At 49.7% G+C, this 18,353-nt stretch overlaps 2 protein-coding genes across 6 annotated transcripts in view; both read left to right on the top strand.

The window, feature by feature from the left end:
• Positions 1 to 2,917: 2,917 nt before the first annotated feature.
• On the top strand, positions 2,918 to 10,627 carry CDK20 (cyclin dependent kinase 20). 3 transcript variants are annotated; one of them, XM_019721234.3, is made up of 9 exons: positions 2,918 to 3,234; positions 3,664 to 3,777; positions 6,155 to 6,343; positions 6,586 to 6,707; positions 6,897 to 6,959; positions 7,712 to 7,835; positions 8,276 to 8,431; positions 9,485 to 9,559; positions 9,697 to 10,627. In XM_019721234.3, the coding sequence occupies exons 1-9, from the start codon at positions 3,160 to 3,162 to the stop codon at positions 9,892 to 9,894; spliced, it is 1,116 nt and encodes a 371-aa protein (XP_019576793.3). In that variant the 5' UTR covers positions 2,918 to 3,159; the 3' UTR covers positions 9,895 to 10,627. The 3 variants fall into 3 exon arrangements, with proteins under 3 accessions (XP_019576793.3, XP_088649503.1, XP_074186333.2); XM_074330232.2 differs by lacking the exon at positions 9,485 to 9,559 and having other exon boundaries at positions 2,920 to 3,234; XM_088793377.1 differs by lacking the exons at positions 8,276 to 8,431; positions 9,485 to 9,559 and having other exon boundaries at positions 2,919 to 3,234.
• A 2,829-nt stretch (positions 10,628 to 13,456) lies between these two features.
• LOC109441014 (F-box/WD repeat-containing protein 12) overlaps positions 13,457 to 18,353 on the top strand; it is a 39,192-nt gene continuing 34,295 nt past the window's right edge. Inside the window, exons 1-2 of one of the 3 annotated variants that reach the window (XM_088793375.1) lie at positions 13,457 to 13,649; positions 15,824 to 15,861. In XM_088793375.1, the coding sequence (XP_088649501.1) occupies positions 13,560 to 13,649; positions 15,824 to 15,861 (128 nt within the window). In that variant the 5' untranslated portion in view covers positions 13,457 to 13,559. The remainder of the gene's footprint in view (positions 13,650 to 15,823; positions 15,862 to 18,353) is intronic. The other 2 variants (XM_088793376.1, XM_088793374.1) reach the window with 2 other exon arrangements.

Below are 18,353 nucleotides of genomic sequence, written 5' to 3'. Positions count from 1 at the left end.
ATAAGAATGGAAAAAGGAAAAAAAGAAACAAACTACAAATGAAACTTTAAAAGTGACATATTGTTGGACTTTAGCCATTCCAATGAGTTCCCTGCTGCAGGACATTTTGGATCTATGTAATCCTCTGTTTTTGGGAATTCACACTGCACCTAGATTGACCGGGAGAAGTTATGTGCAATGAAATAAAAATAAAAGTTAAAAATAGATTGGAGAGGGAAAATATCAGCAAACTTGGCAAACTAAATCTCCGAAAATTCCCTCCAACATAAAAGCAATAAGAAAACTGGCAAAAAAATGGTCAGAATTAACATTTTCAAAACTCTATATTAAACAAAAATGTACAGCAATACAGGTAGTCTTTACTCAAGGACAACAATGGGATCTCAGTAAGAACAACAAGGTTTGTGATGTTTTCACTTATTTTGTTCCTATTTCCTACTCTCTAACCCCACAGTAGCTTTGAAAGCAAACAGTTCTCAATCTAGGTGAAAACCAGGAGCATGGCAGCTAATGAAGGGACCATAATGCTCTATGACTGTATTGGAGATCCTTCCACATCTCAATGTCAGAGCATGGTCATTATTTGGCTTATCTGGTAGTTCCCTGGAATACTCCACTCATAAGGCTATCTTTATTTCACTTGGCTTGCACCTTACCCAGTGAAAAGCTTTTAGTCTGGGGTGTTTGTTAAAAATATTAGAGGCAATTGATTAACTTTGTGGCTATGTGATGGAGAGGATGACAGTGTGGAAAATAACAGGCTAACCAAAAAGCTTCAAAGGAAAAGCTGAAGAATGAGATGCCTATAGGGGCTTTGCAAAGTTCTGTCATATTGTTGGGACTCTAGAAGGTGAAATGCATATGTAAGGATGTGTGCATGCCCAGGGCTGTGCATGTGCCCAGGAAAGCCTGAAAAGGCTGCCCTTCGGTGTGAGTTGCTGTGGGCTGCCACAGGCTGTTGTGCTGCCAGGAGCTGCCAATGGCCAGTGTGAGTGGGCGGTGGCCAGCGTGAGAGGCTGTGGGCTGCTGTGTGCTGCCCTGTGCTGCCATTAACAGCTGGTGACCAGCGTGAGTGGCTAGTGGGCAGCGTGAGCAGCCGTGGGCTGCTGTGTGTTGCCGTGTGCTGCCATGAGTGGCCGGTGGCCAGTGTGAGTTACCGGCAGCCATCATGAGCAGCTGGCCACCAGCGAGAGCTGCCATGAGCTGCTGTGAGCAGCTGACTGACAACTGGTGACTGACTACCTCAGCCGGGGAGAGCACAAGACTCATAATACCAGCATGGGCCAGGGAGCTGTGTCCTACACAACTAGGCTGAGAAACAACGACTTGAATCGGAGTGAGGGGGGAGGCGAAGGAAGGGGGGAATAAAAAATGCTGACCTTGAGGTTCTGCACCAGCAGGAAGTGAAAGCTAAGACAGAGTTGTCAACTGCCTGGCTGAGTGTTCAGGTGGGCCTCAACACACACACACACACACACACACACACACACACACACACACACACACAGCCCATTGGCAAAGACTGGGAAACATACTGAAAACCTCTCTCCAATTATCAGCTGACAACTAAGCTAACTGAACAGAGATTTTTGAGGCCACATATGATAAAGAAAACAAACATTACACAATTAGGACAGAAAATATACTAAATAAATAAAACACAAAATGCAACAACAACAAACTCTGGCGAGGGAAGATAATCCCTCTGATTTCGAGTTGCCAAAATATATTTGGGTTATTATCTGGCCTCTGCTATCATCAAACAGGGTGAACATCACTGTATGGACATCAAGGCCTTCTTCTGCAATTGTTAAAACAGTGGAATTTCTGAGCCAGAAAATATTTACTTTTTTGAAGAATTAATAAATTATATGGTTCAAAACCCAAAGAGTACAAAGAGGCCCGGTGAAAAGTTTGACTCCTACCCTGTCCCCAACTCTTCTAGTCCCTCCTCCACCAGGTAACCACAATCCTGAAATCTTGGTTATCTTTCCAGATATCTTGTAAAGCACAAACAAGCCTTATTTATCTTCTTTACTCCTTTTCATTTTACTCAGCTAGTGGTACTTTTATATGCTTTGTTCTGCATCTTGCCTTCTTAACTTAATGTATCTTAGACATCTTCCTATAACTGTACATAAAAAGTGTCCTCGTTCACTTTTAAGGCTGCTTAATTTCATTTGATAAGTGTATCACAATTTAGTCTCCTACTGATGGACATGTATGGTATTTCCAATAGTTTACTATTCAAACAATGTTTCATTTGATAACTTTGCACATATTATTTCACATGTGTGCAATATACCTGTTGGGGCAATTTCTAGAAGTGGGCTTGCTGAGTCTAAGGGGATATGTATTTGTAATTTGATCAGCACTGTATAAGCTCCTGTTTTCCCATAACCTGGCCAAGGGTCTGTTAGATCTGGAATCTAGCCATCCCATAGGTGAAAATTTGTACTTTATTTTGCTTTTATCTTGTGTGCGAAATTGAGAATCTTTTCAGAAATTTAAGAGCTACTTGTGTTTTCTATCAACATCCTTTGACGGATGGCATGCATTTCTTAAAATTACTCAAGCTGCAAATTTCTCCAAATGTTTCCTCATGAGAAACCTTTAGACATGGACTTTCCGGGTCAGAGTTTGAACTTCTTAATTAAAAAGTATCTATATGTTGCCAACTGACTTTCCAGGAGGGAGACCCCATTAATGCTCCCTCCACAACTCAGCCCCGGCCCGTCTCCCTTCATCATCATCGGCTAAAGGTCGCATAGGTGGAAAAGTGACACCTGAGCGTTGTTGAAGCTGGAACCTCCAGTTACCGCTGGGGAGGCTGGCCTGTCGGGGGAGGAGCCGGCTCCGCCCCATCACGCAGGCCGCCCCGCCCCCGGCCCCCGCTGCGTGCCCTAGCGTAGCTCGTTACGTGGCTCCTGGGGCGGTGCGCGGAAGCGGCTTCCGTTGCTCCTGGCCCGGGCGTTGGCTTTGTCTACTCGCGGATGACTTCCGCCAAATGAAGCACCCAGTGGCATGGTGGCTGGGGCCTAGGAGGGCGCAGAAGAGACCCGCACGCCGTCCCCAGTTGCACTAGGCCGCCCGGCCCCGGCACTCGGAGGCAGCTCGGTTGCTAGGCAGCGCGTCTGGGCGCGGGAGGAGGGGCGGGCGATGGACCAGTACTGCATCTTGGGCCGCATTGGGGAGGGCGCGCACGGCATCGTCTTCAAGGCGAAGCACGTGGAGGTGAGCCGGCCCGCGTGGGCCGCCCAGGTCTTCCTCCTTGGGTACCGTTCATTTCTGTCTGTGAGATGTATCCGTTTTCCAAACCCAGGCGTGGGTCTTCCTGGCGTGTGTTCATCCCTTTAACCCCTTATAGAGGGAGGTCGTCCAGGTTGCGGCCAGCTGCCCACCACCAGCAATGATACAGTAGGCATCCCGCGAGTGTCCCCTACAGGCGTGGGGTGGATGCTCCTGAGCTGTTTGACCAGCCCTGCGACTGCTGGGTCCCAGGCTGGCGGTGATTTCCCTCCAGGAGGGGGTTGAACGGAGGCGCTTTCCACCCCCATGGTGTCCTCAGGCCTCTGCGTCCCACCCAGATGGCACATTTCTCGTCCTGTCGCCCCTTTCCCAACCGGGGGTGGGGTGGCAGTGACTGCATACTGTCCCTCACAGACTGGAGAGATCGTTGCCCTCAAGAAGGTGGCTCTGCGGAGGCTGGAGGACGGCATCCCCAACCAGGCGCTGCGGGAGATCAAGGCCCTGCAGGAGATGGAGGACAATCAGTATGTGAGTGGGGCTTGGGGTCCTGGGACGCCTTTTCCTGCCCTCCTCCACTCACTCCCATTCTGGGGAGGTCCACACCCACTCTGTCCCCCATCTGCTTCCTCAGCCCTCATTTCCTTTCTTAGCCACTTATTCACCCAATTATTTCATTCCTCAGTCATTCACTCTCTTGTTCACCCACTTCTTTGTGTCCTCATTGATTGATTGATTGATTGATTCATTCATTCAGTAACTTATGACTTCTCAAAATGTTTAGCGATTTCTAATGGTAATGATAACTGCCACCTATTGAGCTGCTGTTAGGTTCTGCAGGCAGCGTTAAGTTAAGTGCTTTCCGTACATTGTCCCTCTGAGTTTGCTCCATTACTCTGCAAGGCAGGTTTCAGGATCTCCCTCTGTCAGGCCAGGGGATCAGGCTCAGCCACCGGCTCACAGGGGCTCAGCTTGTCCGTGGGGGCTTTCGCCCAGGTCTGATGGAGGAGTCAAAATGTTTTAACCTTGAGGCTTCCTGTAAGCCCTATCCTGTGCTGGGCACTGGCAACACTGGGAGGAACTGGCCTTCATCCAGCTGTTGAGAACTTAGGTGTGGTAGGGGAGAAGGACAGAAGCTACAGGGCCCAGCTGGTGTGGTTTGTGCTGTGACAGAGCTGAGAGGGGCTGTGGGCACATGAGGAGGGATGACTTACACCCCAGCTTCATTCTCTTCGTGGTTCATTCTCTTGTCCTCGGGGTCTTGTGCTTGCTGTCCCCCTGCCCAGAGCTCCTTCCTCGCTCCCTGCATAACTGACACCACCCCATCTGTTCTCTTCTGTCCTCATTAGAACCTAGACGTACCCCATAGGTTTGTTCACTCATTTGTCCATATCAGGAGTACAGAATGTGCTTAACTTCCTGGGGAGTAATAAGGTTGGGTCGACCTTGGGTGGGTGATTCGTTCTTTTATCTCTGGATATGTCCATGGTATATTGGGGGACAGAGGCACATTATAGAACTGTTGGTGTCATCTGGTTTTGTATGAAAATATGATACGAGTATGTATATATGTGATATATATGTGTGTGTGTGTGTGTGTGTGTGTGTGTCTGTTGTAAAGTCTGGTGGAATGTAGGTGGTAGGGTTTTTCCTTTTTTTAAAATAATTTTTAAAAATTATTTAAATGTCTGAATGTCTGTGTCTGTTTTGATCTGTGTATTATCTGAATGTCTGTGTCTGTTTTGATCTGTGAAATGAGTGTATACTACTCTCAAAATCAGAAAAACAGCAATAAGGCCGTTATTGGTTTTTGAGGAAAGTAGAAGGGTTTATTGACAGCCTGTACATTGCAGAGGTGGAGGACCCACAAGGCTAGTGACTAGGTCCCACCTCCTGTGGGTAAGCAGGCCTGAAGGGTCTATCTTTAAAGAAATCTTTAGATTTCACACTGACCCAGGCCACCATCACCTCTCACCAGAACAACTATGGCAGCCTCCCCTTGCTTCCCTCACCCCACAGTCAAAAAACATAGATAAAGTTGTTCATTCCCCAGCTTGAAAAGCCCTAGCGGCCTCTGTTCATACCAAGAGCATTGTTACCATCTGCTCCTGCCCTCTTCCAGCTCCTCTTTTTGTTCATTCAACACAACTTCTTAAGTATTTCTTCTGTGACAAGCCCTGTCTAGGCTCTGGGAACACAGAACAGAGCAGGCGGCCTTCCCCTAAATGACCCAACATGTCCCTCCAGCCTCCTTCCTGTTCTTGCCTTGGGGTCTTGTGCTTGCTGTCCCCCTGCCCGGAGCTCCTTCCAAGCTCCCTGCATAACTGATACCACCCCATCTGTTCTCTTCTGTCCTCATTACAACCTGGACCTACCCTATAGGTTTGTTCACGCATTTGTCAGTCGTCTGTCCTCTGTGCTGTGAGCTCCATAAGGTCCTGAAGGACCCACCAGCCCTTGCACTTGCTCACTGCTGTGCAGCCCGACCCCTGTGGCCCCATGGTCCCTCAGGAAGTACATACGATGTGTCTCCAGCTGTCCCAGTGCTGGGGAGCTCTGAGAGAAGGCCAGTGCCTTCTCTCAGTGTTGTGGAGGAAACAAGAGGAGACTTGGGCTTCTGTGTGTGTGTGTCCAGGTGATTTTCCAGTTTGTGGGCTGGGTGGGGGACCAGACACTGTCCTAAGTGGCCTCCCTTAAACCTTTTCCCTGAGTGTGTGTGGAGTGTTGGAGTGGGGACCCGCCTTCTCTCTCGAGAGGCGAGCAACAAGAGGGAACCAGCTCCTTGGTCCTGAGCTCAGATCTCATGTCACCTCCTCTGCTTGCCTTGTCCTCTGCCTGGGCCAGGGCTGGGAGTCCCAGAGAGTCTGAGTCATATGAGTCGGGAGCTGACAGGATGCCCTACCTGCAGGTGGTGCAGCTGAAGGCCGTGTTCCCACATGGGGCAGGCTTCGTGCTGGCCTTCGAGTTCATGCTGTCAGATCTAGCCGAGGTGGTACGCCACGCCCAGAGGCCGCTGGCTCAGGCGCAAGTTAAGAGCTACCTGCAGATGCTGCTTAAAGGTGTTGCTTTCTGCCATGCCAACAACATCGTGCATCGGGTCAGTCCCAGCGCTGGCGGGGCAGGGCCTGGGGACCCGCTGGGCTAGGGGTGGGCCAGCCCTTGAAAAACACATGGTCATTCGGTGTGTGGGGTGGAAGGGGTGGGACAGAGTAAGTGTCGGAGTGTGGTACTGCAGGGTTTGGGACCTGGGCTGACCCAGCTGTTCAGCCTTCCAAGTGATGCTGTCCCAAGGTCCTTTGGGGGCTCTGGAGGAACTGACACCTCCTTTGGTGCCCTTAGGACCTGAAACCGGCCAACCTGCTCATCAGTGCCTCGGGCCAGCTCAAGATAGCAGATTTTGGCCTGGCCCGGGTCTTTTCCCCAGATGGCAGCCGCCTCTACACACACCAGGTGGCCACCAGGTAGGGAGGGCTGGCTCCCAAGCAAAACCTTGTAGCGGACAGGCCCCAACCTTCCCACTGGGGAAGAGATGCTTCTGGACCTTCTGTCCAGACATTGCTCATGAGGCTGGTATGGGGGGCTGAGGTGACCTGGGTAAGCCTCCTGTCAGACCAGTGAGCTGCCTGTGACCGCCTGCCCTCCTCTCACAGGTGGTACCGAGCCCCTGAGCTCCTGTACGGTGCCCGCCAGTATGACCAGGGCGTCGACCTGTGGTAAGGGGAAATGTGGGTCATGGAGTCACCTCTTCCTCCTGGGTATTGGGGTCTAAATTTTGGGGGTTTCCTCCTGTGAGCTGTAGGTTGCCTTGGGGTGTCTTCCCCAGTTAGGGTATCTCTGAAGAGTTTGGGATCAGTCTTTCTCTGACATTTTTGAGCTGGGTGGGGGTTGGGTGGGATCAGAGTGGTTGTCCCAGTGGGAAGCTTCTGGGCTGGAGTGAGGGTGGTGGTCTGAGGCGGGAGTTGGGTGGGGGGAGTCTACGTTGCTATGCAGGGGTTATAACCCAGGATGCAAAGTCCCGGAGCTATCCAGGGTCCTGGGTCCCTGGATATGACGGCTCTGAGCCTTTATTTGGGGTAGGATGGTTTGTACATGCTTAAGAATTTGAGATTTGGGGGCTGTTTTGGAGGTCTGGCCAATGTGAGGAGGTGGCTGTGTGTCCCAGAGTGTGAGGCTCTAAGAATTCTCAGTATTGTTGAGGGGCTGCTGTGTGTTCCAGAGTTGAGGCCTGAGAGATTCTTGGAAAGGGGGTTTGTGCTCTGTGTTCTAGGCTTGAAGTCTTTGATTGTTTGGGGGTTGTATTCTTGGCTATGAAGCTTCTAGGCTACTTTGTGGGTGCCTTGACCCCAGTGTGAGGTGGGTGCTGATATGAGGAGACCTGTGTCCCCAGTGGGGAGTGATGGAGCTGGTGTGGGGAGATCCATGTCCATGTGTAGTCTGTGAGCTGTTTGGGTTTTTGTATCTGCAGGGCTGTGGGCTGCATCCTGGGGGAGCTGTTGAATGGATCCCCGCTTTTCCCCGGGGAGAATGACATCGAACAGCTTTGCTGCGTGCTTCGCATCTTGGGCACCCCTAGTCCTCAAGTCTGGCCGGTTTGCAGGGGCCCATGGTGGGGAGGGGTGGGGGCTGGTGTCCTCCATTTCCCCCAACAGCTGGCGGCTCCCCTCTCTTGCACCTTCTCTCATGAAGGTGCCTCCCTGAAATCCCAGACCACTGTCCTGGTCCAGCTTGGGGACTCCTCCTCCCCTATCATGCTGGAGGCAGGAGGGCTGTGTCCTGTCCCCTGTCCCTTCCTGCCTGCTCCTAGCACACTGCAGTTGTCACCAAGCTGGGGATGAAGCAGTTGACCGAGAGGGTAGGGGCATGAAGGACTGAAGGATGGAGTGAGTGTGCAGACAGGAGTGATGGGATGATAGCAGGGCACATGGATGGGGGAGCAGCCAGTAAGCATGAACAGGTGGGCAACAGAGCGAGGACTGACAACAGAGGGAGGTGGCAGGCTGCTGGTCCTGAGGCACCCCCTTCTCCTCAGGAGATCACAGAGCTGCCCGACTACAACAAGATCTCCTTCAAGGAGCAGGCACCTGTGCCCTTGGGGGAGGTGCTGCCCGACGCATCTCCCCAGGCCTTGGACCTACTGGGGCGGTTTCTCCTTTACCCCCCACGCCAGCGCATTTCAGCCTCCCAGGTAGGGTGACCCCCCGGTGTCCTGATCTCCTCTCTCATATCCATGTGTCCCAGGACGTTGAGGTCACTTAGAACTTGTGGTGGAGGAAGAGGAGCCAGTATGCCTGTCCTGAGCAGGCCCCAGAGGGGCACAGGTGGGAAGGGGTAGCCTGTTAGAAGGGCATGCCGACCGGCAGAAGAGCACACCGCCAGTTACTGGTGACTTGCTCTTTAATCCCTTCATTCATTCAGGAAGTATTTACTCAGCGTTGGCATGTGCTGGGCACTCTCCTGGGCCCTGGCTCAGTGAACAAGCCGAGGAAGCCTCTTCCCCATGAGGTCTCCACCCTGTGGTGAGCAGGGCAGCCAGGCTATGAGAGTTGGCAGCTTCCTGGAGGAGGGCAGGTTTAGGCACGGGAGGTATTTCCCCAAGAGAGACAATGAGCAGAGGCCTGGAGAGGAGGACTCAGGAGGGTGGGGTGTGGCAGGGCAGGAGGGGAGGACCATGGGCTGATGGCCTCTGTCAGGTGTACAATCCTCCTCTCCCCGCCTGGGGTACTAGCAGTGTGTGTTTATGCACACATCTGGTGACCAGCCATGTCCAGGGCCTTTCAGACCATACTGAGGCTAGCTGACCACTTCTCAGCCCCCTGCTGCTGCCCCCAGTCTAAGCCACCGCCACACTCCTACTGCCTCCCAGAGTCTGCTCTTCCTGCCCATCCAGTGTCTCCTCCACCTGGCAGAGAGTGTGATTGCGTCCAGGCCTGCCAGCACACCCTCCTCTGCAGGGCCCTCCTGTGGCTCCCTCAGAGGACAGGCCCAGGTCCTAGTGGCCCACAGGTATCACACACTCAGGGCTATGTCCTGTACCTCGGGGCCCAGGGCCCCCTCCATGTCCTGGGGTCTGTGTACTTCTGTCCCTGGACCTCACTCACCCACCTGTCCTGTCTCTGCTCAAGTGCCACCTCCCAGGGGGCCTCCTCTCACCACTCTTCAGACCGGCCATCTCTCCAGCACTAGTCATCTGACACTGACTGTCTTACCTCTTTACCTTGTTTATTGTCCCCCACCCCAGGCTTTGGGGAAGGTTCTGTTCACCGCTGCGTCCCCAGTCCCTGGAGCAGTACTCAGACAGTCAGCACTCAGAGATGTGAGTCAGCTGAGTGGATAAGCAAATGGAGGAATGAGCCTCTGCAGGGCAGTGCTCAGTCTCCCCATCAGGGAAGCGAGCTGAGGCTGGGATGGGGAGGTGACTGGTTTCCTTCCGCTGTCCTTTGCCACCCTCAGGCCCTCTTGCACCAGTACTTCTTCACAGCTCCCTTGCCTGCCCATCCTTCGGAGCTGCCGATTCCCCAGCGCCCAGGGGGACCGGCTCCCAAGGCGCACCCAGGACCCCCCCACATCCATGACTTCCACGTGGACCGACCTCTCGAGGAGTCACTGCTGAACCCGGAGCTTATTCGACCCTTCATCCCAGAGGGCTAAGCCGTGAGGCCCGGCCCCACCAGCCTGTCCCCCAGGGCCATTCGGGCCTCTTGTTCCTCTGCTTCAGGAACCTCCCACGACCTCCCCATGGCCACCCTAGGCTCACTCCATACCTGGTCCTGTCCCAGGCAGGCGATGAGAATGTCCAGCCCCAACAGCGCAGGAGACCGTGACTGTGCCTTTGGCCTCCTATCTGTGTGCTGCTGACGTACCAAGTGAGCAGTGAGTCCGCTGCTGTGCCCGCCGTAGTGCTGCTTCCTGGTCAGGGAGGGTCCTGGTAGAGCCATCTGTGGGGCCATAGAGTAGGATGTCCTCATGTCGAAACCCAACTGGGAAGGGAGCTTTGGTTTGCTTTTGTTCTCAGAGACATTAAACAATAATTCAGTTTTGAGATTTATTATAAAACCCCAAGTAGCTCTACCTGGTTTCTGCCTCTCTTCCATTCCTAGCAAGGGAAGTGGCGTCATCTGGCCCTCACTTCTTTGTGGTCACTGGGAAAGTGGCCCCATTCATGGCTACTCTAGTATTAGGGGCTTCATATGATGGAGCTCCCATTTGGAGTTGAGGTGGCAAAAGTCAAGGCCCAGGGATGGCTCAGGTTGCAGACTTAACACCTCAGGAGAAGGGTGAGCCAGGACCAGATGTGCCACCTCCTTACACAGAGATACCGAGCAAATAAGGAGACAGGCATTCCTGGAACTCATTTGTAAATCCCAATAAAATTCCATCTGGCTCTTGTTTTTCTTATTTAATAATTTGATAAGGTGAATGTAAAATATACATGGAAATAAAAGGGTTGAGAGGAGGAAGTGGCAGAAACAGAAGCGAAGAAGAGAAAAATGATGAAAGGACTTAAACCCTATCAGATACCAAGACATATCATAAGGCTGTAATAATTGAGACAGTGGTGTTGGTTCGGGAATAGATAAAAACAGACTAGAGAAATTTATTCATAGTAATCTTTATTCTTAAAAGACTTGTTTTATGCTCTATGTGGATAAACTTCTGTAAGCACTGAGGGCAGAGGTGACTAACATTGCCACAGTCACTGCTTTTAGAGGGAATATAAAACAGTAAACTCTAGTTGTTGCTTTCAGGGAAAAGTCTGACTGTCTCAGGTCTTGAAAGATGTTTTCGGGATCTGGCCTCTGCCTGTTTCTCCAGCCACATCTGTAAGCTGCAGTCTAGCTCAATTTGTGGTAGCTCTCACTTCCACATACATGGGAGCCTGTACCCACACCCTTGACCACTGACTCTCAACCAACCCTACTCACATAAGACCCTAAACTTTACCCCATCCTGACCTTGACCTTCCCCCTCACCTTAAGGCTTACACTGAACCTGACCCTTACTCATCACCCTGACGCTGACATACATATTCACCCTCACCCAATTCTTTGCCAGACCCTTACCCACCCATACATGACCTTGATTTTGGCATTGCCCTCACCCTCACCATAATTCTGACTCCACTTAACCTAGAACTTAACCTTGTCCATGAACTTGGCCATCATCACCTTCACCTTAACCCTCTGACATTCATACTGTGATGCTCATCGTGACCCTGATCCCAATGCTGACCATTAACATGGCTGTCACACTCATCCTGATCTTGACTTACACTTGATAATGAGAATTTGTCACACTGGTCATGACCCAGAACACTAGCATAAATCAGACTCTACCCTCAGTCTGATTCTCACTCTCAACTTCACTCTGCCCCTAGACTGAATCCTTACCCTAACAAGGACCCTCATACTGACCCACCCTGACCCTGAACTTGATTTGAGCCTCACCTTCAATTACACCATATACTCAAGCTGAAACTAGTCTGTACCCCCAACCTGACCATGACCCAGACCTCAATTTCACCCTGATTTTGGTCCACATTCTAATACTTTGAGCAGAACCTGAACTCACACTAGGCTTGTCATCGATTCACCCTAATCCCATCATGACCTTGAACCTGACCTGAAATCAAACTTCACATTGACATTAACCTTCATCATTATGGTGATTCTTATCCTCAGCTTGGTCATAGCCCACATCTTGACCCATCCTTGACCTTGACTATAAACCTAACTCTGACCTTCTGCTGTAGGTGGAATAAGGCCTGCCCCTAAAGATGTTCATGTTCTACCCTATGAATAAAGGAGTTTGCGGATGTGATTAAGGGTACAAACCTTGAAATGGAAAGAATATCCAGGTGGGTGTGCGTTCAAGAGAGAAAGAGAGGTATGGGGAGAGGTCTTAACACTTTCCAGCAGCAATAGAAAACGACCTTCACCTTGACTTTTAATTGACCTTGACAATGAACATCATGCTCACTCTAAGCTGAAAACTGACTTGAACGTGACACTGACTCTATCCTCACATTGATCTGGACCCTGAACCTGAACCTGGCCCTAATCCTGAACATCAACGTCACCCTGACCTTGACTCTGAATCCTACACAGAATTGGACATTCACTGTCAACCTGCGTCCAACTCTCAATTTACCTCACCTGACAATAACCATCCTGACCTTCATATTTTCTTATCCTCTAATGGATCCTCAGCGTGACCTTGATCCTGACTGTCACACTGATCTTGAGTTTGATCATGTACATAACTTTGGCCTAAAATTTCCCATACACTGATTTTAACCTTGAATCAAATTCTGGCACTGACCATGACACTGACCTCTCTCTCATACAGGCCTTTACTTAACCTGATGCAGAATTTTACCCTGAACTGGACACTCACCCTCACTCTAACTCTGACCCTTATCATCCTATCCCTGACCTTACCCTCATCCTGACTGCGACTCTGACTTGCTATGACCTTGAACTTGATCATGACTCTCACTCTTACATTAACTGATCTGAACTTGGCCAGGACCAAGTCCAGAGTGTGGTCCAGGGTCAGGGCCCAAGGCTAGGGTGGGGGCCAGGTTAGGGACCATGGTGAGAGAGACACCAGGTTTAGTTAGGACCAGGGCCAGCCAATATAAGAGGGAGGCTGAGGGTTAGGGCCACGGCAAAGTTCAAGGTGAGGGTGAGTGTCAGGATCAGGGTTAAGTGAGGGTAGGGGTGAATGACATGCTAGCAAGGACTAGGGTGATGATCGGGACGAGGCTGAGAAGAGGGTCAGAGTCAGGGCGAAGGCCAGGCAGGAGCCAGGTGAGAGGTCCAAGTCAAAGGCATGTATATTTGGCAAGGGTGAGGTCAAGGAGCAAGCCAGCACCACCGCAAGGGCACAGGGGGTGCCAGTGTTAGAATAAGATCAGGGCGACGGTGAATGTCAGTATGAGGAGATGGGCGAGTGTTAGGACAAGGGTCAGGACAAAGGCGAGGTCCAAGGGTAAAGTCAGAAGCAAACCAAAGGCTACGGAGAAGCCGGGTTGGTGAGCTATCGCATGAGGCTTCAGCTCGGCAAGCGGTGCGGATGCGCGGCGCGCTGGGCGGGGATTGGTTGAACCGGGTCTAAACGTAGCAGGCTGGGCGGGTTTTGCCTGCGGGGAGGAAGCGCGTTGGGCTAGGTGGGGATTGACCTGCGGGGCGGAAGTACGGGGGGTTGGGCGGGGTTTGGAGGCTTGAGGGGCGGAGGGGCGGCGGGCTGGCCGGAGTTTCGCCTGCGGGGCGGAAGCGCTGCGAAGGCGTGGCGGAGCTGGGGCGGCGGACGAGATGGAACCGCAGCTGGGTCTGCACGAACTGTTGCACGTCTTCTCCTTCCTAGAGGCCCGAGACCTGCTCTGCGCCGCCCAGGTGGACAAGGTAGCGCGCCCAGGAGGGAGGCAAGGCTAGGTTCATGGTTACTGGTTGTCCAAAGCCGGCCCTTTGCCCTGGGCCCCATTTTCCCCATCTGGGAGGGGGCGTTCGACGGCCCTGAATCCGTGATCAGCAGAGGGCGCTCTTGGCCCTCGGGGGTGATGACCTCGGAGGCCTCTGGAGGTGTCTCTCTGAAAGCCCCCTGACACTCCGCGTCTGGAGCGCCCGCGCGCTTGGTCTGCGGCAGGCCCTTGAATCAAGCGCCCAGCCATCAAGGTTCACCCCTGAGATCGGTTTTCTTTCTCCTCCCACTTCTGGAATTTCTCTCGCGGCCCTTCCCCGGAAAGTCACACCGACAACCCCCTTGAGCGGCGACCTCCTCCTCCGGACTCAGGGATGTACCCTCCCAGTGGCTGGCATCTTCGTCCTTTATGTGCTAAGTGCCCATTGAGTGCCTTAGTGTCATCTGCGCATCATCCCTTGTTGCGCTGAGCTCTTCCTAGGACTCAGAACAACTGTAACTAAACGGTCGTTTGTAGGGTGCATTTGTTTAATGTCTGCTTTTCCTAGACTCAATCCTAAGAACAAGGATGTAGTCTTTTATATCACTGTGTCTCTAGCACCCTGTGTATGGCTTGTCATTTAGTGTAATTTCAGTAAATATTTGTTGATTAAATGAATTTCTTTACTTTCAAAATTCTTTGTTATATAATTTTACAAAAAAATTAATAAACAGATCCTTACCTGAATTCTGTAATTATAATTTTTAAATGTGTCAAGTAAAATACTGGGTTTTCATCCGCATTTTTAATAGTAAGGAAGGTATTCAGTGAATGTGTTGTCCAAGATCACCCAGGTAGTCCAGAGCAGGGTTGGAATTGGATCCTTGGTTTTCACAGCAGCAGACTAGGGATAGCACAGGGACAGAGTTTGAAAGGGAGGTGACTTATACCTTTTGATGTCACCAGCTTCTCCAGGTTTTAGTTTCCCTGTTAGGTGAAATGAAGTCAGTTAATTCCAGTGTCACCATGTATAATTAAGGCCAGAATCTAACAGAGGGATCCTTAAATGTGGGTAGCATTTATTTTGCAGGTTGTATTACGTATTATAATTCTATATGTGGTAAACAAGATTTCAGTTGGGTTTTGAACTGGGAACTATACAAAAAGGAAATAAATTTCCTCGCCTGGTTTGATTTTGCAAAATGTCATTCAGAAACGTTACGTTTGTACCAGTCAAAAGGACTTCTTATGGGATGAGAAACTTTGATCTAGAAGGTGAGCGAGGGCTGTGGAAGTGAGAGCCTGGGCTCAGAGAGGATGGTCCTTTGGTCTGCCAGAGCCTGGAAAGCCATGTTTCTGGGATGGGACCCTCAGTGGGGCTGGGCCACAGAATGCTCCAGGGTGGTTTCCATTGAAGCTATGTAGGCTCCAGAATCCAGAGTAGCCCAGGTGGAGAGGCCAGGAAGTTCTAGGTTGCAGGTGTGGGCCTTCCAGAGACCACCTGAACCTCTTCCAAATACTTCAGAAGGCAGTTTGTAGAGCAGGGCTGGCACAGTGCCCTCTCCCTCCCTCCCCTCACCCCCGCCCCGCAGCTGTTCCGTTCCTCCATCTTGTCATCTCTAGGACTTAATTTACTCCATTGTAGCAGCCTTCTTATGTAGCCTGTTGCTCAGCCCTCATTTCCAGTCCTCACAGCAGCCAGAGTGATTTTCCTAACCACAGTTTGACCCACCACTCCTCCATTTGCAATTTTCAAGTAGCTTTTCACTGTTTTTCCCATTACAAACTTCTGGAAATTGGTGTAAGCCAGTCTCCAGCTCCTTTCCTAGAACCTTATTTTCTAAGTAAGGCAAATTACTCACCATCTTTCTCACCTTTCTGAATCTGCTGAGGCGGTTCTGTCTCTCCCTGGAACACTTCAGCCAGTCTCTTAGGGTACAATGACCCATCCTTTGGGACTTGATCAGCAATCAGCCAAGGGACCCCATTAAGTTGGTCATTCTCTCCTTCCTCACTCATTTAGTGATTTTTATTTATCTGAATATGTCTCTAATTCCGCAGGGTAAGTTTTCTTGAATGTAGGCACTGGGTCTAATTTACCTCTCTGTCCTCTCCACAGGGCCTGGCAGGCTAGGTGCTAATTTCATATTGACTCTCTTCTCTCCCCTCTTGTTCTAGGTCTGGAATGAGGTTTCAAGGACCAAGGAATTGTGGAGGTGAGTAAAGGAAGAGCCAAATGTTGTCAGAAGACTGTCCTGCAAAGGAGAGATCGGTGCATGGATAGGTTTTTTGAGAACTCACTGTGTTTCTGGCTCTGTTGAGTACACAAGAAGGGACAATCCACAGCCCCTACCACCAGGAAACTGTTCCCTGGTTGGGAGCATAAGACTGTTTGTTTTGTAATAGTGTATTGAAACATAAGAGATTTTATTAATCAAATGGGAGGTTGATATAAGGCAGAGGTACCAAACTTAGGGGCAGAAATGTACGGCTAATGATCGCAACTGGCTGACGGAAGACAAATCAACAGTCAAATAAACCACTTTTATTTTACTTCAACTCTGATGTAACAGCCTAGCTATATAAAAGCATGTATGGTATAAGAACTTAAAAAATAAAACTCAAAAAATTAAAGTTGAAAATAAATACTTTAATCATTAAATCATTGAATTTTTCTTTCCTATTCATTTCTCGTTTGGAACCTGACATCTTTTCTTTTGCCCCAAGATGTGTCAGATCTTCTGCCTCTTGTGGAATATAGGACAGATTATAGCTTTGACTGTCAACTAGGAGCTATACTTAGAGTTTTTGTCACTCATGATGGAAAACAGCTGTTCACACATGAAGGTTCTTCCAAACATAGAGGGAATCTTTGCTTGATGGTTTTTATTTTTAGGATAACTGCATTAAGGTATTTTAGAATTGCGGAATGCCAATCTTGCCATATTTAGTTTTCAGTATCATATAGCATTGTTGTATTTGTTGCTTTTCTTTCACTTTTTATTGCTAATATTAGAAAAATGTCAATCTCTTTAGTCACTTTTGAAGTAAGAGAACTTTTATTGGATTTCAGTCTGTATGTATCTCAACAATTTGGGGAATATACTTTAGATATAACATTTAGTTCCGGAAATTGATTTATCTGTAGGTAAATGGACAAGGTTACGTCTTGCCAAATGTGACTCTCAAAGACATTGTGTTACTAGGAATAAATGAATTGACTTATGCATTGGTGTGAGTATTTGTGGAAGCCTTTGCAGAGCAACGTTCACCTGTTAAAATGGGTAGGATGCCAACTCTAAACCCTAGTCTTTGTTCTCATCTTTGCTGATAAACTGGAACAGGAATTTCCATTTGAGTGACATGAGTAAGTATATTTCTGTCAGCACACAGCCTGGCACGTACGTGGTCAGTGAGTGTACAGGCTATGGTGGATAGAGACTCCTTGTTGTATTTGTTTGGGCCATGGGCTGTTAGCTAGTTATTTCCCACCTGACCTCGTTCTCCCCTGTGAGACGTGAGTGCTGGACTCAAGCCCTGCGATGCCACATCAGCTCTGGTGACTGGAAATACTGAAAGCCTCTGTCCATAAAGCCTCCCTCATTCTCCCCCAGCCAGATGTCCACTCGTGCTCACGTCTTGTGGCACCATAGCTGCCCCATGTGAAACTTAGCATTTCTCCCCTTAATTTTAGTTTTTTCTTATCCTTCTAACTACCAGCTGAGAGTGCCCCTAGGGCACGAGCCATGTCTCACTCACTTTCATGCCCACAGAGTAGGTGGGGATTTAGTATTCTCTACAGTGTGGATGAGCTGATGTTTTGTCCTCAACAATCTTATGAGAGTAGTCACAAGTTAAGGATGCAGACTCTTGGAAAATGGTGGATTAACGATCCCTGGAATTTTTTTCCATAAAAGTAATGAAGAAACTGACACATTGTCAAAATCAACTTTTATAGAACTCTGGAAATTAACCAGAGACTTGCAGTAGTCTGGGAAGTGTTTATTCAAGGAAAAATGGCTTAAGCTCAGTAAAGACAGCAAGCTTTTATTTGCTCCATTCCTGTAACCGCCCTCCAGCTTTGTGTTAGCCTTGAATATCAACTGCTCACAATCACAGTAAAACCAGAAGCCTGACAGTCACTGAGGGGGAAGAATGTGATTAGAGAGTCTTCAGAGTGTCATTACCAGAGAATTGTCATTATTTGACCTATCTGGTGTTTCTTGGAAGACCCCACATACTGGTTCTCTTCATTTTGCCTGACGGAGTTCACCCAGTGTGAAAAGCCTTTACCTTGGGACATTTGTCAAAATAATTACAGATAGTTGGTTAACTTTGTGGCTTTCAGAGCTGATGGATGGCAGTTACAGAAACAATAGTCTAACCAAAACACTTAAAAAGCTGGGAATCTGATGTCCTTAGGGGTTTTGGAAAGCTCTGACATACTTCTAGAAATCTAAAAGGCCACGAGTACATGAAGGGCTTTGTGCGAACTCAGGAAATACCGAAGAGGGTTCTAAACTCTCACCTCTGACTGACCTTGAGGTTCTGTGCACACAGGAAGTGAAGGCTAAGGCAGAGTAGTCAACTGCCCGGCTGAGTGTTGAACGTATGCCCCAACATGCACAGAGCCTTTGGCAATGACCGAGAGACTTAGTGGTTCTAGATGTTTAGGAAATCTCTGTTAAGTCATTAGCACTAATTTAAC

The sequence above is a fragment of the Rhinolophus sinicus genome, chromosome 16 (assembly GCF_057876585.1).
Source record: "Rhinolophus sinicus isolate RSI-liver-muscle chromosome 16, RSI-T2T, whole genome shotgun sequence".
NCBI lineage: Eukaryota > Metazoa > Chordata > Mammalia > Chiroptera > Rhinolophidae > Rhinolophus > Rhinolophus sinicus.
This window is presented reverse-complemented; position numbering and strand designations above follow the sequence as displayed.